The sequence below is a fragment of the Macaca mulatta genome, chromosome 11, assembly GCF_049350105.2.
Source record: "Macaca mulatta isolate MMU2019108-1 chromosome 11, T2T-MMU8v2.0, whole genome shotgun sequence".
Classification (NCBI taxonomy): Eukaryota; Metazoa; Chordata; class Mammalia; order Primates; family Cercopithecidae; genus Macaca; species Macaca mulatta.
Genome location: NC_133416.1, coordinates 4,483,349 through 4,503,316, shown reverse-complemented (window position 1 = coordinate 4,503,316; position 19,968 = coordinate 4,483,349). Strand labels below are relative to the sequence as shown.

The window sequence follows — 19,968 nt, the reverse complement described above, 5'->3', positions numbered from 1 at the left end:
AGCAGGCTGGCATCTCTTTTGTTCAGTGCTGTATTCCCAGCACCTAGCAAGAAGTCTGCTACACAGGAGGCACCCAAGAAATATGTATGGAGTGGAGGACGTCAGGAGAGACCACTCATGTAGTGCTCCTAGTTCCAACTGGGTGCAGAACCGGGGCCTCGTGCCGAAAAAGAAGTAGCTCCCCAAGTTTCATCTGCACGCCGTGCCCAGCATGCAGGAAACAGGTGCTGAGTGAGTGTACCTCCCTCCTGCCTCCTAACAGATCTTCCATGTTTCGTGGTGACACCGTATTCCCAGACCACAGAGCTGGGAATATACCAGCAGAGAACATACCGTTTCCACGTCTCTAGGTTTTGCTGCCCGTTCCTGCACAGATGTTTTCTCGGGAGGCCCGGTCCTTCCCTGGGCACAGAGAAGGACCCCTGCAGTTCTGTTCTTCTGTTGCCTTCTGACTCAACGCCGTAGTGGAACGTGCCTCTGACATATCAATGGCAAAATTTCTGACAGTCGGGAGTTGGTTGGTAATTTCCTGATAAGTGTAGCCTAACAAGTCTTAAGCATTGATGTGGCTGTTACTGCCATCAAGATTAGGCTCTCAGACTGGTCCCCACCCCGTTCCCCTTGCCAGTCCCCACCCCATTCCCCTTGCCGGTCCCCAGAATGTGCTTCCAAGCCGCTAACTCCGGCCATCAAAGAGAATAGGTACTCCAAGGATACACATTCAATAGATTATTAACTGAAACTAAATATGCTAAAGGAATAATTCTCCCAGGAAAAGCAGCATGTGTTGAATTCCAAAGTAAAATAACACTTTGGATTATCTTCTGCTCTTCTCCCTGGTATGCAAAGCAGGCACTGGGCTTAGTACACTAGGCGCGGTCTCAAGGTCACCAGCAAGTTCTCGTGATTAGAAACGGATGCGGAGGCAGCCAGGTGAGGCCCTGCCCAAGTGCCCCAGGTGGGTCTGTGGCTTCTCTACAACTGAGGATCTTTTCATTCTAACGGAAAGACATACACCTATTGGTGCCCTGGAGGGACATACATGGGTGCCAGTTAGTCCCAGCGTGCCAGAGGGCTAGGAGATGGGTTTTAAGATCTCCACAGGCCACTTTTGAAGCACTTAAAGAGCCAGTGAACCGGAGCCCTGAAGCAGGCCACTTCCGCCCAGGGCTTTTGGAAAGCTCTGCAAGCCTGTCACCTGAAGTGCTGCCCCAAACCCTGGGCTGCTGCTGCCCTCGGCTCTGACCGCAGTGCCTGCTGCCCTCAGGGCCTTTGCAGATGCATGGGGTTCCACTCGGTCAACTAAATGTGCCTCTCAAGAGCAGAATTGCAATCCAGAGCAGAACGGCTATTGAAGCAGCAGTTATCACTAGAATCTCATTGTGCTTTGCATTTCTCAAACACATTTTATATTCATTTCGTTCTGAGTTGTCTCCTTTTCAGCAGAAGAAGCTATTGAGTCTCATAGTGACTTGCCCAAGGTCACATCGTTAGTAAGCAGCTGTGCTGGGAGGTGACTAGGTTCCTTGGCTCTAAAACTCCTGTCATGCGGCAGAGCTGTGCGGCAGCTGATGGCTGCCTTTGGAAATGGGGACAGCAGGGGCCTGGGTCTGGTGACCCGCATGCTATGGCTTTCTCTGCCCCGTTTGGTCCAGCTTCTCTCCAGCCTTAGGTGTCAGCTAATGGTTGGCACACTCCCTTTGGCACTTCTATTGTGAGAAATGACCTACTGCCAGCTTTAAAAAGGGCCCTGGGCCTCCCGGAGCACTGTCATTCTCTGAACATGACAGGCTGCCCCCCACCCCACCATGGAATTCACAGACAGCAGGAAATTCAAGCATGTTCTCTTTCTGTTTCTAGGGCTTAGTGACTGAGATAAGCCAACCAGCAACATAGCTCACCACCTACTCTGACAGAGGTTGTGTTGCAGAGCTGGGCTAAGAACGGTGGCTGGCCCTCGGGGTGAGATGGGTAGAGCTGGAGCTGGTAGGGCAATAGCAGAGGGACCTTATTTTCTTGAGATCTGGGCAAGAGCAGGCCCAGCCTAGCTAGACACTAACAATCACCGAGTTCCATTATGCCTGCTGTCTGCTATATTGCTGCTTCCTAGGTCAGTGCCTGGAGCCTCTTAAGTATCCAGTACTGGAATATGTTGTGTCTGAGCCTTTGCTGAATATGAACTAATTGCTTCCAATGGGACGGGGACATTGGAGGCTCCAGACCTGGAGCTCAGCACATCCACTGTGGTTAGACACGTGCTGAGGAGACAGATCACCTGTCTTCGGGAAGTCAGACTTAGGTTGGAAGTCACCAGACAACAAAATAAAGGTCTGGGTATAATATGCCACAGCCTAGGGTTCTAAGGAAATCTAGATGCCCCTAGGTAGGGCTGTGCTCAGAAACAAGGTATCCAGAGAGATGCTAGTCAGAACCCCAGGCAGGTAGCAGGGATCCTGAAAAATGTTTCTTCAGGAAGAGGGCTCCAAAAACAGGGCTGGGCCCCTCGATGTGGTAGGGAGGGGGATTTGCAAGAACAAGACAGAGTCCTCATACTATGTGAGACCAAGGAGATCAAGGCAGGGCACATGCCGGGTAATCAGAACTGCCACTAGGCCGGGGACAGACTCCAGGCCAGGTGAACACGGTGCAGAGACGGGCCAAGATGTCTGGCTTAATTTCATGCCACTACTGAGGTCTGGAGTGAGGTGGCGTCTGTAGGTGGGATTGCAGGTATGACGTCAAGGGGAGACGGAGGCTTCAGAGTTGGGTTCAGGGAGGGCCTGGCTAAGACCTCATTTCCGCCCATAGAGTTTACAGAGGCTTGTGTCTGTCTAGGGCAGATGGCCTCCATGGGGTGGTTTTTATGAAGTAAAAAAAATATTGGCATCTCCCAAGGAGCACAAATAGAAGAGGCCGGAGCCTGCAGGTCCTGGGTGGGGGGCAGGGGCTCATGGGCACATATCCGTGGGAGTCAAGCAAGTGCTGGGTCAGCTGCCAGTCTCTTCCCAGCCACCTTCACTCTGCTCTCTTCAGGCAGGTCCCCGCCCTTGGAGCTTGTGGTTTAGGAAGGGAGAGAAACTATGCCTCCATGGACTTCAGAACAAGCACAGAGTGGCCTCTGTACAGACAAGCCCAGATGCAGTCACAAAAGAGGACCACGTTTTGGGAGAAGCGAGTGGGAATGGAAGGGCAAAGTTCCCCAGAGCAGGAGAAGAGTGACAGGCGAGAAAGTCTCTAAAGGGTTTTGTACAATCTCAAAAACGAAAAAGAGGCAAAGAGTCAGGGGAAAAACAGGTTTCATCAGTGAAGTCATCTTCATAGCATCTCTGTTGTCGTCCGAGATCTCATCTGAAGCACTGACTTCCATTCAGAGGCTGTGGGAAGCAGAGATTGCTTATTTCCCACTGAATCGGAGGGAGATAAATGACAATTCCCACTGGAGCATTCCCCTGAGCCGGCAGGAGGAGGCTGCTGTGAAATTGATCCCTTATGCATTGCAGGCTTCCCTTCTGCAGCCCAGGGGCAGGGAGGGGTGACGGTGCGGCAGCCCAGGGGTTGCACCGCTCCAGAAAGCTAAAGATGGGGGTGGGTGCAGCATAGGCCCCTGGGATGACCCTCTTCTCCTCTGATGGCCAGAGAGGCCCAAAAGATTGCTGGGCCTTTGCTCAGTCTGGTCCTCCCCCAAGCCTCTTGCCCCAGCAGCCTCCCCAGGTCCTGGGGTGTCAGGGATGCCTGCAGACCCCAAATGCCTGGAGCACCCAGAAGGCCATCATTCTGACTGCTCCACTGGGCTCCTGACAGTGTGGGATTTTGCTGGTTGACCATGGATGGGATCCTGCACCAGGCTGAATGGGCTTCCTGCCCAAGGCTAGACCAGGTCAGTAGGCAGAATCCAGGGGACCCCAACTCTCACCACAATGGAAACCTACTCCTGAGCTCTCCTCAAAGGCCCCCCGAGGGAACCCCCACTCCAATGTCCTCCTTCAATCTCCTCTCTCCTCTAGCACACTTGCTTCTGTCCCCTCTTAAGTTTCTCTATTTTTCTTGCCCGATACATCTACACAAAAAGCATTAAATAATTTTCACTGTGTTTTTCTCTAAGCATAAAAAAGACAGTCTTAGCCTCTGGGCCCGAGGCTCGGAAGAATCAGTGCAGGGCAGGGGAGGGCACGTTAACTGGGACTTGAGACCTTGGCCCAGCTCACCTCAGCTACCAAATGGCTGGGGTAAGGCCTCTGTGTGTAACTCCCAAGGCTTCACGGAATTGACAAAGTCCATGGACATCAGAAGGTTATGGAAGTGCAGAGGCCATTGCCATTGGGTTCAGTTGTCATTATCCAGGGGCCCTGCCATCACCAGCACTCCCCACCCATGCAAAGCCAGGCCCGAGGTCTCCCCTGCACCTTCCCCATTCCTGGATCCCATCAACTCCACCCATCATCTCTAAATGGCCTCTCTTCCTTCCCCCACCTGGAATGTCTCTTTCCAGGGAGGTGACATAGATGAGACTCATGGTCTTGGAAGCTAAAGCATAACTCCAGACCAGACCAAACCAAAACACTCCACCACACCCTGCAAAGTACATTGTATTTCCAATCTTCATAGATTCCACTGTTACCTCCCCTGAACCAAGGCTGGACGTTTTCCTAACAGGTCTCCAGGCTATGCATAGCCGTCCATTCTGGTGCACTCTTGGTTAGCTCCTGTCCCCAGTCCCAGCTCCATGACCTTCTTCTCACCCTCTAAGGCAGGACCCCTCAGAGATCATGGGAGAGATGCTCTTAGGCCAGCCCTGACCTCTCTGCTGAGGAGCAAACGTGAACCCACATAGGTGCTGCTGCCCTTGAGTCTCTACACCATGGTGGCCTCTGGCTTTCCCCCAGCCCTCCCACTTCACAGCACAAGGAACCAGCCATCCCACGGTTTTGTTCTCATGTGTATTTATTGAGCGCCCACGGAGTCCGTGGTATATGCTCAGGGTTCAGAGCCACAGTCCAGTCAAAAGGAGACCAGAGCTAGTACAGAGAATGTTTCATAGCTGCTTAACATCTGGTAAGGGGTGGAGAAGGGGCGAACTAATCACAAAACAAATTCCTATTCAAAAGCAACAGAATCTCCTCTGAGAGTAATATATATTCTAGGCACACGCGCACGCACACACGCACACACCCTTCTGAGTGAACACCTAGGTCTACCCACTTGGTTGTATATGCATGCATATACAGGTATCTGTGGGTAAATATCAGCTCTGCTGCTCGCATTCACACGTGCACGCACACACACGCCACCGCACACAGATAGTCTGGCTTATGCTATCAAAGATGCTATGTCTCCAGGTTCTAGTAGAAGCAGTCTGTCCTAGACACCCGCAGCATGCAAAACTCGGAAGACCCGGAGAGTCACAGTTAAGGAGGAGACGGGGAGACGCGAATACGTTTCCACCCTCGGGGCCCAGCCACAGCACGCGAGGTCGCTCTTTGTTGGCAACACAAAGCCTTCGTGAAGGGCTCCCAGGGCAGAGCGGAGGGGCTGGAGGCCTTCTGTCCAGTGGCGGAGTCCGCGGGAGCCCTGGGGAGTTCACCAGTCTTCAAGGCAGAGTTGAAAACTCTGGTTTTCAGGTGTGTAGTCCTGCAAACGGTATTCTTTGGGACGGCACGGCAGATCGAGGCGAGAGTTCCTTTTCTCCTTGCTCTCTGCAGCTTCCCACGTGTGCTAACGCATTTTGTAGTCATTAGATACAGATGTTTCACACAGCTGTCCCTTAAAATCCAAGTCTACTGTGAAATCGAGGTCTCGCTGCAAGGCAAAGAGAGAGCGAAGGGTCAGGCAGCCGTCTGGGTACGAGGCCACAGCCCAACTCTCTGGCACCGCCTGCCCCTGGCACCACAGGGATGGGTAGCACCGGCGTCTTAAAGCTTTCTGGCTAAGAGGTTCCCCTGAACAGCCCACAGGAATTCATTCTGCTCCCTCCTTGTCTTCACAGGAAGTTCTTCCATTTCTCCCTAAATCCTTCCTGCTCTGATAAAAAAAAAATGTTCCGAGTTCATCCTGGAAGTAAACTGATTGGGGTGGTTGAGTGTTCTGTGAGGTGACCTTCCCAGCATTTTGCAGATACTTTTAGCGCACGTGCCCACACCTGGGGCTGCCCAGAAAGCGCCAGCCAGTCTCCCTCGCACTAGGCCAGCTGAAGAGATGCACGCCAAACATCCTCCAGCCACCAGGAGCTTAACTCCTGGCCCAGCTCATGCTAAATGAGGTAGGACCCATTTATTTGAAAGCCTCTCACAGAAAGAGCTGGAAGCTGTCTTCAAAGCCGAGACAGTCCGGAATTGGACCCAGGGAAAACCTCTATTTGCAGAGTTTGAGGGATCAAGCATGAGTCCCTCAATGAGGCCCAGTCACGTCCACATGTGGCTACCAACTGCCTCCCTCAGTAAGTTTCTGATTGTTCACGAGACACTTAAGAACCTGGGCAAGTGGGTCCTGAGTGAGCCAGCTCCGTGGGGCCCTTCTCCCCTATGTCCCTGGCCCCACTCTGTGACACAGGTGGCCTCGGCACTTACCACATTTTTGGCATTTGGCTTCATGGATATGGTCCCGTAGATCTCCTCCCCCCTCCGGACAGTGAGGTAATCTTCCAAGTAGAAGACGGTCTGCTTCCAGTGGGTGTAAGGAGCATCGGGGGCTGAGGGGTCCAAGAACAGGGGAGGTGGGAAGAAAGAGTCAAAGATGATGTCTCCAAAGGGATGAGGCTGGGACCCTGCATAGAAGTTACTGGGCTTCCCCCGGGACTCACTGAAACCACCCGCCCCAGCACTCTTGTTGGGTCAGGTGCATAGTCCTTATAGCCCGCCTCCAAGCCCCATCAGAACTCCCACTCAGCCCCAGTGGCCTCTCCTCCCATCACATCTCCATCCCCTCAGTGCTGATCTTAGCTGGGGATCAGAAGACAGACAACCTGATACTACAAGTTCATAGCAAGGGATGGATGACGAATGCCTTGTCACCCACTCAATGCATCGACATACATGTGTCTGAACATGCTGCTGTTTTTAATTAGTTCAACAGAATGAAGATGTTCAGACAGCGTGGGGAAGGGATTTGTAGAGTAGGCCCTCCTATCTCCCCTTAAATGTCATCGTTCATGCAAACCCCTCAGCTAAACCAGTTTCCCCAGATCCACTGATAATGGCAGGTACTTGGTCCTCAGTCTTACAAATAGCTTTCCCTGCTGGGCACACATAGTGGCCCATAGCTGTAATTCCAGCTACTTAGGAAGCTGAGGCAGGAGGACTGGTTGAGCCTGGGAGTTCAAGACCAGCCTGGGCAACATAATGAGAAAACTAGCCGAGCGTGGTAGCTCACATCTGTGGTCCCAGCTACTCAGGAGGCTGAGGCAGGAGGATCCATTGAGCCTGGGAGTTCAAGGTTGCAGTGAGCTATGACTGTACCACCGCACTCTAGCCTGGGTGACAGAGTGAGACCCTGTCTCAAAAAAAAAAAAAAAGCTTTCCCTGCCTGCTTCTCTATGCATGGGGAGCTAAACCTAGCACCTTGGCCCAGGGTTTCAAATGTATCTTCCTAACTGGATCAGAAAGAAATGAGGGATGGTTCTTGTCCCACAGCCCTAATGCTGGCCCACAGCTCATTCATCCTGCATGACCCAAAGCCATAGTGGTACTTGCACCTCCCCCATGTCTGCCATTAAGTCTCTTCCCTTCCCTCTCAACACACGACATATTCTCCCATTAAATGTGAGGGATCCTGCCTCACAGGCCATCATCCTCGCCAGCAGCTGTCTCTGAAATTCTTCCTCTCCCTCCTTTCCAGCCTCTCACTTCCTCATACTTTCTCTGGGAAGCCTTGCCTGACCCGCAAAACCTGGATTGAGAGCTCCCAAGGCACCCTGACCTTCTGTTATTGCAGTGTGTATCACACAAGATAAATGTCTTTCCCCCACCCCCATTTGTCTGCATCCTCCATGGACTGCAAGCTCCATGAGGGCAGGGACGGAGTCAGCCTTGCTTCCTCGTGCCTGCCTCTGTGCGTGGTAGATCTATGAGTATTGAATACACGAATGATGGTAGGAACCCAAAGAGCAAGTGTCTATGGTGTTTCAATGTACTCGTACGTGTCCGGTTACACTGGGGCCCTTTGGAATCTAGACTGTAGAAGAACCCATCTTATTACAGGAAGTTCCTCTTGGTTTGGGCTGTTGCGTTCCTCTACCAGAATTTCCCTTTTTTTTTTTTTTAGGACCAATGATAAAGATGAGAAGACTTGGGGATAAGATAAGGGTCTCCAAAATACTTCAAAAGCTGTCACATGGAAAGACTTACATGTGGCCTTATCACGGCTTTGGGGGCAGAACAAAGGCTAGTCACTAGGAATCATTAGAAGGCAGATTTTTAATTTACCAAGAAGAATTAGAGCTGTCCCACAATCGTATGAGCCACCTGAGGTCCATCCTGGCAGGTGTTCACACAGCACCGACTGGGGCTTTATCATGCACTGACTCAGACCTGGTGACCTCTAAGAGCTTTCAAAACCCCAAGGCCTATTTTAGCAGCACTGAAGAGTCTGTGTTTCTCTGCCTTTCACAATGAACTGGCTTGATCAAATGTCAGTGGTTTGGAGAGAGACTCAAGTAGCCCTCCATGTGTGCATTTGGGAAATCGATGCAAACTCAAGGTCATGGGGAGAAAGTGCAGCCTGCACATTTGGAAGGGGAAGGAGGATCATGAAGGTGCAGTCTGTCCCTTTCAGACCCTGCCTGGGTTCCTGAACACATCGAGCCTTTCTGGCCTCCAGGGCATACTGCTGTCTGCAGACAAAGTCCACCTGCTCCCGACAACCTTCTCTGCCAGCTACCTCTAAATAGTCAAAAGATAGTTTCTGGTTATGTGTGGAGACCGTCAGTGTATGACTGACAGCACTCTCGCCCCCACTTCCACCTACACCAGCTCAGACAGGTGTCTCTCTCCTGTTCCTAAAGAACTTCAGGCAAGGGAATTCAAGCAGCCTCCTTCTGTCACCTAATCCGACGCCTTATGAGACCCCCAGAGACTTCCTGGCCCAGATTTGCCAGCCACTGGGTCCGCCTCTGATGGTAGTCCCCAAAACATGCCGGCTTTGAGCTGGAGGAAGATGATTATTTTCCTTGATATCAACATCGAAGGGTTAAGAACATCCATAAACATCTCATTTCCATGATGGGTCCATTAGCCATGGAGTAATTGTCTAAACCAGTTTTCCCAATCCTGGTTCTCCATCAAAGTGTCCAGGAGAAACTTAGTAAAAGTCAGTATTTTGATTCTACTCCAAGAGATTTGAAGTCAGTAATTCTGGGGGGCGTGGAGGGGCAGGTGATGTAGACACACAGCCATGGCTGAATCCCAGTGCATCTCCTGACCTCCTTTGGGAAGGTAGAGTGGGAAAGACATTTAATTAGGTGACAATAGCCCAGTGTCCAGTCTCCGCTTTGCCACTGACTAGTGGTGTGACCTGGGGCTCCTTTTCTGCATCTGCAGAATATGGGTCATGATATTTATCTCCTGAGGCATTGTGAGGATGAGATGAGATGAGAAGGGGAAAGGATTATAGACTAAGGATGACCCAACCTCCTGCTGTGCCCAGGACAGTTCCAGTTCTCATCTGTTTTCCTGGCATAATGATTAACAGCTCTTCCCTTCACCTGCAAACGTGTCCTTAATGGAAAGAAGAGTTACACAGCCACCCTACCTAAAACATATTAGGCCCATGTTAGCGACATACCAAGCCATTGCATCAGGCAAGTCTTTGGTCATTACAGTGGTATATGATTTTATTAGTTCATCAACTATGGCTCTGGCCTGCAAAGGTATGCCGCCTCTCTCTAGTGGTGGAGAATGTACTGAAAAAGATCCAGAATGTCACCATGCACAAGGGTGGGCACTCAACAAAGGGTTGTGGGCAACATCTAGAGTTCTCCTTGTCAGGGAGGAAGGCTTTCCCTTCCTCCACCCCACGCCCACCTGTGACCATCCAGATTGTACAACCGGCTCTCAGCTTTCCCTGTTCTGAAGATGCCTCCGAGCTCTTAGCACTCCGGCCCCACATACCCCTTTTCTCCCCCCCCACAAGTCCCTTCCCCATCACAATCTCTCTGATTCTAGGCTTTAGGCAGCTTTCCTTTACATTTTGAAGTGAGCATGACCAGTACCGCCTGCGGCATTCCCAGTGCCGTGCATCCATTCACCATGCCACAGACTTCCACTTAGGATGCCTGCCACAGGCCAAGTATGGCTCTAGAATTGGGGAACAGCAAATGCGATGAACACCACGTTGTCCCCTCCTCCCCCGATCATACAGCCTCAGTGAGAAGACATTCAGGCAAATAGTGAGAAGTAGGGTGGGTGCTATGACCAAGGATGGGGCTTGGGGATACAGGGAGCTGAGGGTGCAAATGGCAGGGCCTGGCCTCTCACCAGAGTTTTCCTGGTGCTTTTGGGAAGGGAATGGAATCCTGCGTCCCACCTCACTGATCAATGGCTAAGTGCCTGGTCATCCTTTCTGGGATATAATTTTTCTAGCTGTAAGTTTGGAATTATATTCCTTAGAGAATTCACAAGCCTTTTGTAGAATGGAGGACTATGCACCAAGAAGCTTCTTTAATGTGGGAAAATGACTCAATGTCATGGGATGTCAATGGCAGAAAGGGGCTGCCTGAGCCCAAGGCCCAGAAAGTAACTTGCTCAAACTCCTCTCCAATGTCTGATCTGCCTACCTTGCTGATACCTGAAAAAACTAGGGCTTGCACCCAGGCCTGCGTCTGCTGGGGCTCCTGCCCTTCTACCGGCTACCTGACTTTCCTGGATTACACAGCAGCCCCAGAGGCCCCAGTTCCCACTTCTACTCCCACCCCACTGAGGATGTGTTGTGGTCGGGGGGCACTGTGCCCATGGGCTGCCACGGCCTGGAACCCTGGGTGTCTGTGCCTATTTGTGACAGATTCTGCCTGGAGCTGCAGAGATGTCGGAGTCATTAGAAGGGATCATTTTTCAGGTTGTGTGGTATGGAATGTGCTTCTAACTGGCCCGCAGAGCGTGCTACTGCTGGGCTGAGACAGAAAACTCAGTTGGGGGTTGATGTGGAGGGACCACACACAGCAGGCTACACTTTGCATCAAGTTCAAAAACAGCTGAGACCAAACAATACCTTGGTTAGGCACACACATCCATGTGATCAAACTTTTCATAAATAGCAAGGGAATAAGGGACACAAAATTCAGGATAATGCTCATCTCTACGGGAGGTGGGATGGGGTGGGGCATCCAGGAAGATGCAGAGGTGTAGCAGCATTTCAGTCATTGAGTCAGGGCATGGCTCGAATTAATAAGTGTAAGCAAATTAATGTGAATATGCATTAATTTATTTATACTTAATTATTATAATCATTACAGTTATTACCATGGTCTTTCTAGTTAATATTTATATTTTAGTGAAAAACTATTTATTTTTAATATTAACTGATGTATTTACCTTCTAATAGTAATACTAATACCTTTATTTTATTTATTAGTTTTTATTAATTTATTTTGTTAGTATTTATTAATTTACTCTAGTTACTATTTTATGTTCTAGTTAATAGTAATTAATTTATAATCTGGTTGCTGAGTTACATGGTGAGTTCATAGATATTCATTGTATTAATATATAAATTAGCAAAACGTGAACCATGAATGGTCCAATAATGACATATGGCATGAGCCAAGAATTAGATTAAGTCTGTGCATCTGAGATCCACAAAAACAGAAAGCGTTACTCAGTCGGTTGTCAGAGTCTACATGGTCTGAGTATACCCCGCTGCTAACCCACATTAACTGGGAAAGAAGTTGGCTACCTGCTAGAAACAGAGCCCCCATGCTGATATAGGAAGGTGGCTGAGAAAGCAACTCAACACATTATTCTCCCACCCCTATTGCTACCCATATAGGCATGTGCCAAGAAGAGGGATCTACATCAGCCAGAAAGCAAAGAGTCTTGGTGAGGCCTGAGGGTATACCTGAGTGAGGAGGTGGAATAGCCTTTCCGGAAGAAAGTCAACATTGGTCAAATTCTCAGCCCTCTGGTTCAGGACGGCCTTGCACAGAGGCAGTGGGGCCTCAAGCTGGAACATGCATCGCCATCACCTGGAGGTCTTGTTAAGACACAGACTGTCGGCCCCCACCCTCAGAGTTTCTGATTCAGGAGGTCCAGGGTGAGGCTTGAGAATCTGCAACCCTAACAATTTCCCAGGTGATACTGATGATGTTACCCGTCCAGCGACCACACTTTGAAAACCACTTCCCTAAGGCATGACAAACTGGAGACTGGAGGACCTCCAAATGTCTTCAGAACCTAAGCATGTGGAATTCTGTGCAAAAGGGAGGAGGCATAACACCATAACTGCAGAAAGACAGAGGAGCATGCTCACAGCTGGGTTTAGATCCGTGGTCTTTGAGCTACGTGGGACTGTGGTGGGAGTGTGACCAAAGACTAGGAAGGAAAGCCACTGGGTTAGAGCCTTCAGCACTCAGGGCAAATCCTCACCATCTTTCAGGCAGCCTAGAGCTGATGTCTTGATTCTGGATGTGAGCTTAATCCAGGCTCCTCCACATGGGACCATGAAGAATGTCATCCCTGACACTACAGAGCCAGGGAGCCATCTCTAGACAGTGTCCAGCAGCTGTTTGCTTGATTTTGGGGCTAGAAATATTAATAGATCATCTCAAGGAAAATAAAACTCTGGCTGAGAGCTGCAGGGATGGAGCCTGGGCTTTGGAAACTTAGAACTTTTTCCAGAGTATCCTTGCCCACTGACTTTCTCATCACCTACAGCAGGGCAGGCCCTGGGTTAGACATCATCCTGGTGATTGAATAGGCAGAGCCAGCTCCTGTGATTTCACCCCTAGCTTCCAATCACAGCCACTGTCCCCAAGAAGGCTTCTCCCCAGCTCCCTCACTACCCCCACTCTCACCATTGCTAGGCACAGTCCTCTCAATCCTTCAAGATCAAAGTGAAACCCGCCTTCCGCCTCCTGCCTGCTCCTGCCCACTGGGAAGACATGTACTGCCCCTGTGAGGAGGGCAGCAGCGGATAATGACCCAGATCAGGGCAGGAAAGCACCAGCACTGCCTGGCTGACAGAAACCAGAAAATCCAATCTCAGTAGTCAAGAGGCACTGGTTCTGGGAAAAGCCTTTCTGTGAAGAGATTAATCTGTCTCTTGCTTCTCTTTCCATAGGTAAAAGGGAATCATTGAGACCAGCCTGGGCAATGAGGCAAGACCCCATCTCTACAAAGAAAAAGAAAATTAAAAATTATCCAGGCATGGTGACATGTGCCTGTAGTCCCAGCTACTTGGGTGGCTAAGGCAGGAGGATCACTTGAGCCCAGGAGGTGAAGGCTGCAGTGAGCTATGATTGCACCACTGCACTCCAGCCTGGGAGACAGAGTGAGACCTCGTCTCTGAAAAAAAAATTTAAAAAAGCATCATTGTCATCATGGCTTCTGGAAGTAAAGAATCATGTCCTCGATTTCTGGTAGAACTCACCTCCCCACTCCCACTGCTAGACATGCAACTACTCACCTCCTCACCCCCTGATGACATGCTCCCAATTCCCAGGAAGACTCAATAGGAACACATTCTCAAGGGCAGGGTTCGTATCATCATACACGTCTTAGAGCCATTTGTTAAGAACTGTGCTTTAGAAGCCTAGAATGCAGAGATCACTGAGATCTGATCCCTACTCATGCAGGAGACTGACGGTTGCAAGAAAGAGTGAAAATGCTGAATAAACAGTGGCATAGGCCCTGTGTTGGAATCCTGTGTGGTTGTTTAAAAAAAGAAGCTAGGTATCTCTGTGAGGCTATGAGAATATCACCAAGATAACATTGTTAAATAAAGAAAAGGTAGCCGAGGGCAGTGCGGAGGGTAGGATCCAATCTAAGTTTTAAAAAATCGTGTAGTTTTGATACTGTACTACGCTTACATAAGACACCATCAATGGGGCAGCTGGGCAAAGGGTTCACACAACTCTGTGTACTATTTTTACAACTTCCTGTGAATCTATAATTATTTCAAAATAAAAAGCCAAAAAAAGAGGCGTCTATGGATATGCATGTGCTTGTGCACCCACTGAAATCTGGTGGAATGATACAAAAGAAATCATTAATAACAATATTTGCCTCTGAAGAGTGGGAGTGGGATGGGTTGGGAGTGAGAATGTTTTCTTTGACTTTTTATGCCCTTTTGTCCTGATTTCTTCTTGCTGTTGTGCATGTGTCTCACTTGAAACATCACCATGACAGGCACATGCACGGGATGTCAGGGAGCCCTGAGGACATCGAACCTTGACCCAAAGGGAAGGTGGGGATCAGGTAACCCCTGAGCTGAGACAGGAAACCAGGTGAAGAGATGGGGCAGGGGTGGTGTTACCACCTGAATTGTAACCCCCTTCCAAATTCATGTTGAAGTCCTAATCCCCAGTACCTGAGAATGTGACTGTATTTGGAAAAAGGGCTTTAAAAAAGGTGACTACTTTCATCCAGTCTGACTGGTGTTCTTAGAAGAGGCAATTAGGACACACATGGAGCCACCAAGTGTTCATGAGCCTAGAGGAAAGACTACGTGAGGACACAGCAAGAAGGTGGCCAACTACAAGGCAAGAGGAGATCCCTCACCAGAAATCCACCCTGCTGACACCTTGCCCTTGGACTTCCAGCCTCCAGAACTGCATGTGTGGTTAAGCCCCCAAACCTGGGTAATTTGTTATGGCTGCCCTCACAGACTGACCCAGGAGAAGAGGGGATGATGAGAGCCTCTGACAAAGGCCCCTCCCACCTCCAGGACACACCTGGATGGACAAGGACTGGTGTGTGCAGAAGCCATGGCCCAGAGAATGAAGAGGCCTCACTGAGTTGAGAAGTCAGCAAGGAGCTCAGTGAAGCTGGGCCATCTGTGGGGTAGATGGGACAGGGCTTGGCCAAGAGGGGTGGTGAGGAATGAGGCTGGAGAGTGGACCAGGGCCAGGCCATGGGATCCCCATTTGCCGGGCTTATCTACTGCAGGCAGCGAGGCACCTCGGAAGTGGGGCTGGGATTTGGGAGTGGGGTGATCTTGGGGGAACACCATCAGAGATTTAATGAAGGATGGGTTGGTGTGAAAGTAAGGGAGAAGGGAAGGAGACATAGAGGCCAGTGTGCAGGCTGCTGCAAGACAGGCTGTGTCCTGCACAGAGGCATGGCAGTGCAGACTAGGCTTATTCAACTCTATCCACACCCACCACACAGAATGTGCTCAGAAAATGCTACCTGAACAAATATGCATTTGAAGGGTCTCAGGACCCCTTCATGAGCCCTACCTCCTGCCTCTCCCTCATCCAACACACTCTCAACTTGGGCTGTAACAACCACGACATTATTTACCTTCCCCTCGGACAGCACAAGTGTAAGGATGCACAGTTCCTCCATGGTAGGAGAGGTTGATGGGTGTCACCCAGCTAACACCCAGCTCCTTCTCCCCAAGTCAAGGCCAGCTCTGGTCACCCCACAAAGACTTGAGGAAGCATGGGAGAGGGAGGAGGCTCTGGGAAGCAACAAACAGCTCACCTGTGGAAAACCCCATTTTCTTGTGGCACTTGGTAAATTCAATATTAAAATAGGTGACCAGGGCGTGGACGTAGTCGTTGCGCTGTATCTGCAGGCAGAATGCAGATGTGAACGAGAGCTCTTCCGTCTTCACTGTGTAAATGTCCACCTCCTGCAGCCCAGAGAAGAGAGAATGCCGGGAACTTATCGCCTCCACCAAGTCTGCGTCCTGGTCAGCAGCCTCGTTCTATGAGAGACTGTGGTCTGTCGGCTCTCTGAGGGATCTTGGGGTAATTTCTCAGGCTCCCCACCACCCTCCCAATCACCTCCTCCATCCTTTCTAGGGTAGAGTATGCTCAAGCAATGATGCAAATGGATTTGAATCAAAACCTGAGGGGAGCAGGATTCAGAAGGTAAATCTGCGGGGGTTTGGGGCGACAGGGGGATGATGGGGAAGGGAGAGAACAGGAGGATTAATTAGACAATGCATCCCTTCACCTGTCAGAGCAGCCTCGAGTGGTCCACCCAGGCACTGCTCCATCCATCATTCTTAAAATGTGGTCCCTGAAAGATCAGCACCAACAGTACCTGGGGGAAAATTCTGAGGGGGTCAGACCTGCTGGATCAAAATGGCAATCTGTGTTTTATCAGGCCCTCCAGTGATGTGGATGAACCAGACTACCCCTTCCCCAATTTTTTGATACTCAAGTTCCCAGCAATAGGAGGTCTCAAGGATGACGTTAGGAGTAAGGACCTGAGCCTACAAAGTCACAGACTGAGCTTAGGAAAGTTCTGCTGGCCATTTTTCACAAGGCTGGACTGTTTTCAAAAATAAATAAAAGGGGAAAATAAGAAGTGAGAATTTTCAGTTCTGACCGGGGAACGTGGAACATGAAGAACTAATAACTCTAAGAATTTCAACTGGAAAATGGCTGAAAATCAATCTCGCATGGGGAGCAGGTGGAATTGAAAGACGTCCGCATTGTGCTGTTCTTTTCTATAGAAGAATGCTGACCTGCTGCTTGCTGGCCCCGTGAGGCAGGGCAAACCTACCAGAGCCCAAGATGCATCCCGACAGATTCTAGGGAGGCGCAAGGAAGAACTTCCCATTAGTCAAGGTTGCGTGGCAAGGACCTCTGTCCTGAAAACTCTGTAAGAGCCAGAAGGCCATCTGTGTGCCTGGATGGTTCCACAGGGACCTCCTGAGGCCCAGAAGATGGAATTGTTAGCAGGAATTAGGAGAGAGGGACCAGAGGGTAGGAAAACAAGACCAACAAAGTGATTAAAAGGCTTTTGTCTCGATGTATTTCTAAGATAAATAAAGGAAAAACAGATGCAAAGTATCCTGGGGCCTTCAAAGAGAAGTCCTAACTCCACCAGGGTGGACAGAGAAAAAGTGGTTAAGGGAACCAATCAGATGAGAGTCCTGCTGGGATCTGGGGTGTGCAGCCATGACATCCTCTGTGGAAGCTGAAGCTCTCTGACTGTTGATTGGGAAGGAGGTGAGATTACAGGTTTAGGGGAATGTGGGAGGCCCTTGGTGAGGTCACATTCAAATGCCAATTACACTGTGTGTCTAGAGCCCAAAGATGGGGAACAAGAAGTAATTGAATGGTAAGCCCTTGGTCAAGCATGCAGAATTTGATGGGATTATAAAGCCCATCTTCTTAAGCTAAGCCTTTTATCCAAGGCAAGAACCTCCTCTCTAGTGGCCATCTAGAGCTTGCTGAGCACCCATCTAGAGCTTGCTGAGCACCCATCTAGAGCTTGCTGAACACTCATCTAGTGCTTGCTGAACACTCATCTAGTGCTTGCTGAACACCCTTCTAGTGCTTGCTGAACACCCGTCTAGTGCTTGCTGAACACTCATCTAGTGCTTGCTGAACACCCATCTAGTGCTTGCTGAACACCCTTCTAGTGCTTGCTGAACACCCATCTAGTGATTGCTGAACACCCGTCTAGTGATTGCTGAACACCCGTCTAGTGATTGCTGAACACTCATCTAGTGATTGCTGAACACCTATCTAGTGCTTGCTAAACACCCTTCTAGTGCTTGCTGAACACCTATCTAGTGCTTGCTGAACACCCGTCTAGTGATTGCTGAACACCCATCTAGTGATTGCTGAACACCCGTCTAGTGATTGCTGAACACCCTTCTAGTGCTTGCTGAGCACCTATCTAGTGCTTGCTGAACACCCGTCTAGTGCTTGCTGAGCACCTATCTAGTGCTTGCTGAACACCCGTCTAGTGCTTGCTGAACACCTATCTAGTGCTTGCTGAACACCTATCTAGTGCTTGCTGAACACCTTTAGGGATGGAGAATTCACTATCTGCCAGGCAGATCAGTCCATGTCCTGGCATCTCTAGTCATTAGATCCTTCTTCAAAACTAATGAAGAAAGTTCACACTCATCCCTCTGTAACTTCCACCCACAGAAGAAGCCAAATATCCGTTCCAACTCACACAGTTCCCTTAAACCTTTTCTTCTCCAATACGAGCTTTCTCTGGCTTTTTATTCATTCCTCATAAGTCATGACGTCTGACCCCTCATCACCCGGGCCTTTCTCCTCCAGGTGGGTCCTGCTACTTGCAAAACTGAGATTTACACTGACCACACCAGGTCCTCCATTTCCCTCCATTGGCACATACTTATAGCAGCCTGTATTCCCAAAGAGCACACTGCTGGCTCAGCCTGCATTTAGGTCTGCCAAGCCCCTTCCTCCACCACAGCCCTCAAGGGTAGGGGTCCTTCATTACATGTCATCTATTAGTGTGGGCCATTGCTCAAATCTAGGAAACTTTTATACTGAGTATCTGTCAGCCTTCATAATGCTCATTATCCTTCCCAGCCACATGGCCACATGGTGTCCACAGGTTTCCTCCAGCTCAAAAACTCTTAGGACAAGCCTTGGTTGCCTGTATTGTTGTTAATGGCATCACAGTGTCTTACCCTTACTGACTTTTCCATCACCTTCTCAGGGCCAATCAGCCAGGCTCCAGGCCCTTTCCAAGATCCCTGGTATCTTTCTTTCTTGGTTCCCTTGGTCACCAGTGTAGCACAGCCTTCCGCTCTCACTGCTGGCTCATCTCAGCAGCCTCACTACCTTCAAGCTTGCCCTGGCCGGTGCACTGGAGCCCTTCAGTGGCAGAAGCTACACCTCATTGGCTTGTATCCTCAGTGCACAGCAACACCTGATACACAGCAATATGTGTTGACTCATCAATCATCTTCTCAGAACAGGTCTTCCTGCTTGAAGACTTCCTTCTTTGCTCAGGCCCCTCCTTCATAACTAAGGTTCATCCAGACGGTGTCACTCTCTGGATCTACAACCTTCAATGACTCCTTATGGCTTACAATCTAGACGTGGTTACTTTCTCCTTCTATCACATGTGTGCGCGCACACACACACACACACACACACACACACACACACACCCCTCACCCCATCGGGCAGGAATTCCACCTCTAAAGGATCTTGCTGTCAGATGTCCATCAACCAAATGTCAGCTATCAACTCTTATAGCTGACAGCATTCAATAGATCTCTGAGACATTTGCATCTTAATAGAGGCCTCTGATGGAACAAAAGCCTTTAGGACCAAAAGTATTGAAGCCGCACATTATAATGGCAACAATAAAGGCAGGTGGTCTTTTGGAGCGGGGATCCAGGCCATCTGTGAGGAGGGGATCAGCTGTAGCTAGGCTTCAAAGACAAAAAGGTCCTCTGGGCTTAGGTCTCCCAACCCCCAACCAAAGTCTACATATCAGCTCCAGTTACCCTGACTCCCCAGAGCCCAGCCCCTCGACTAGGAGGCTTCCTCTTTTCTGCAGCAGAAACAGCAGCTCTGAGACCCAGGGAGACCCACTGACTTGGCCTCAGGTGACCCGCTTGAAACAGAGGGCTCTGCCAGCATAAATTACTCAGAAATACCCCTGGCCGCTGCGATCCCCACCACTAAATAATGTTACAAATGGATGTCTCAGAGCAGAAGTCTGGTCAAAATAGAGTCTTAATTATAATAAAGTGTCACACTCTGCAATGTTAATAGCGATGAAAATAGCAATTAAGTGTTTGAAGAAGGGCAAGTGTTTTCCCAACAGACTCGGCAAGACGTAGCTTAGCACATTAGCAGGAGAGAGCTGGTGGAAGGGCTCTCCTGGAAGCAGAAGCAAACACAGACAATCGTTCTCCTTCTCAGGAACACGGAGGAAGAAAGGGACCAGCGTGGGACAGGAAATCATTACAGGTCGCGAGTCCTGAGACAGAACCAGAGCCCCGGGAATTTTCATAAGGAGTGTACAGAACACGCACCCCTCCAGACACTCCTTGGCTGCTTTGTCCCTGGATACACTCAGGTCT

General features: G+C 49.9%; 1 protein-coding gene across 1 annotated transcript in view; it reads right to left on the bottom strand.

Moving 5' to 3' along the window:
* Positions 1-4,923: 4,923 nt before the first annotated feature.
* Positions 4,924-19,968, bottom strand: part of PRMT8 (protein arginine methyltransferase 8) — a 98,798-nt gene continuing 83,753 nt past the window's right edge. Inside the window, exons 8-10 of the mRNA XM_015150845.3 lie at positions 15,630-15,780; positions 6,564-6,685; positions 4,924-5,796 (exon numbers count right to left, since the gene is read on the bottom strand). Of these exons, the coding sequence (XP_015006331.1) occupies positions 5,713-5,796; positions 6,564-6,685; positions 15,630-15,780 (357 nt within the window). The 3' untranslated portion in view covers positions 4,924-5,712. The remainder of the gene's footprint in view (positions 5,797-6,563; positions 6,686-15,629; positions 15,781-19,968) is intronic.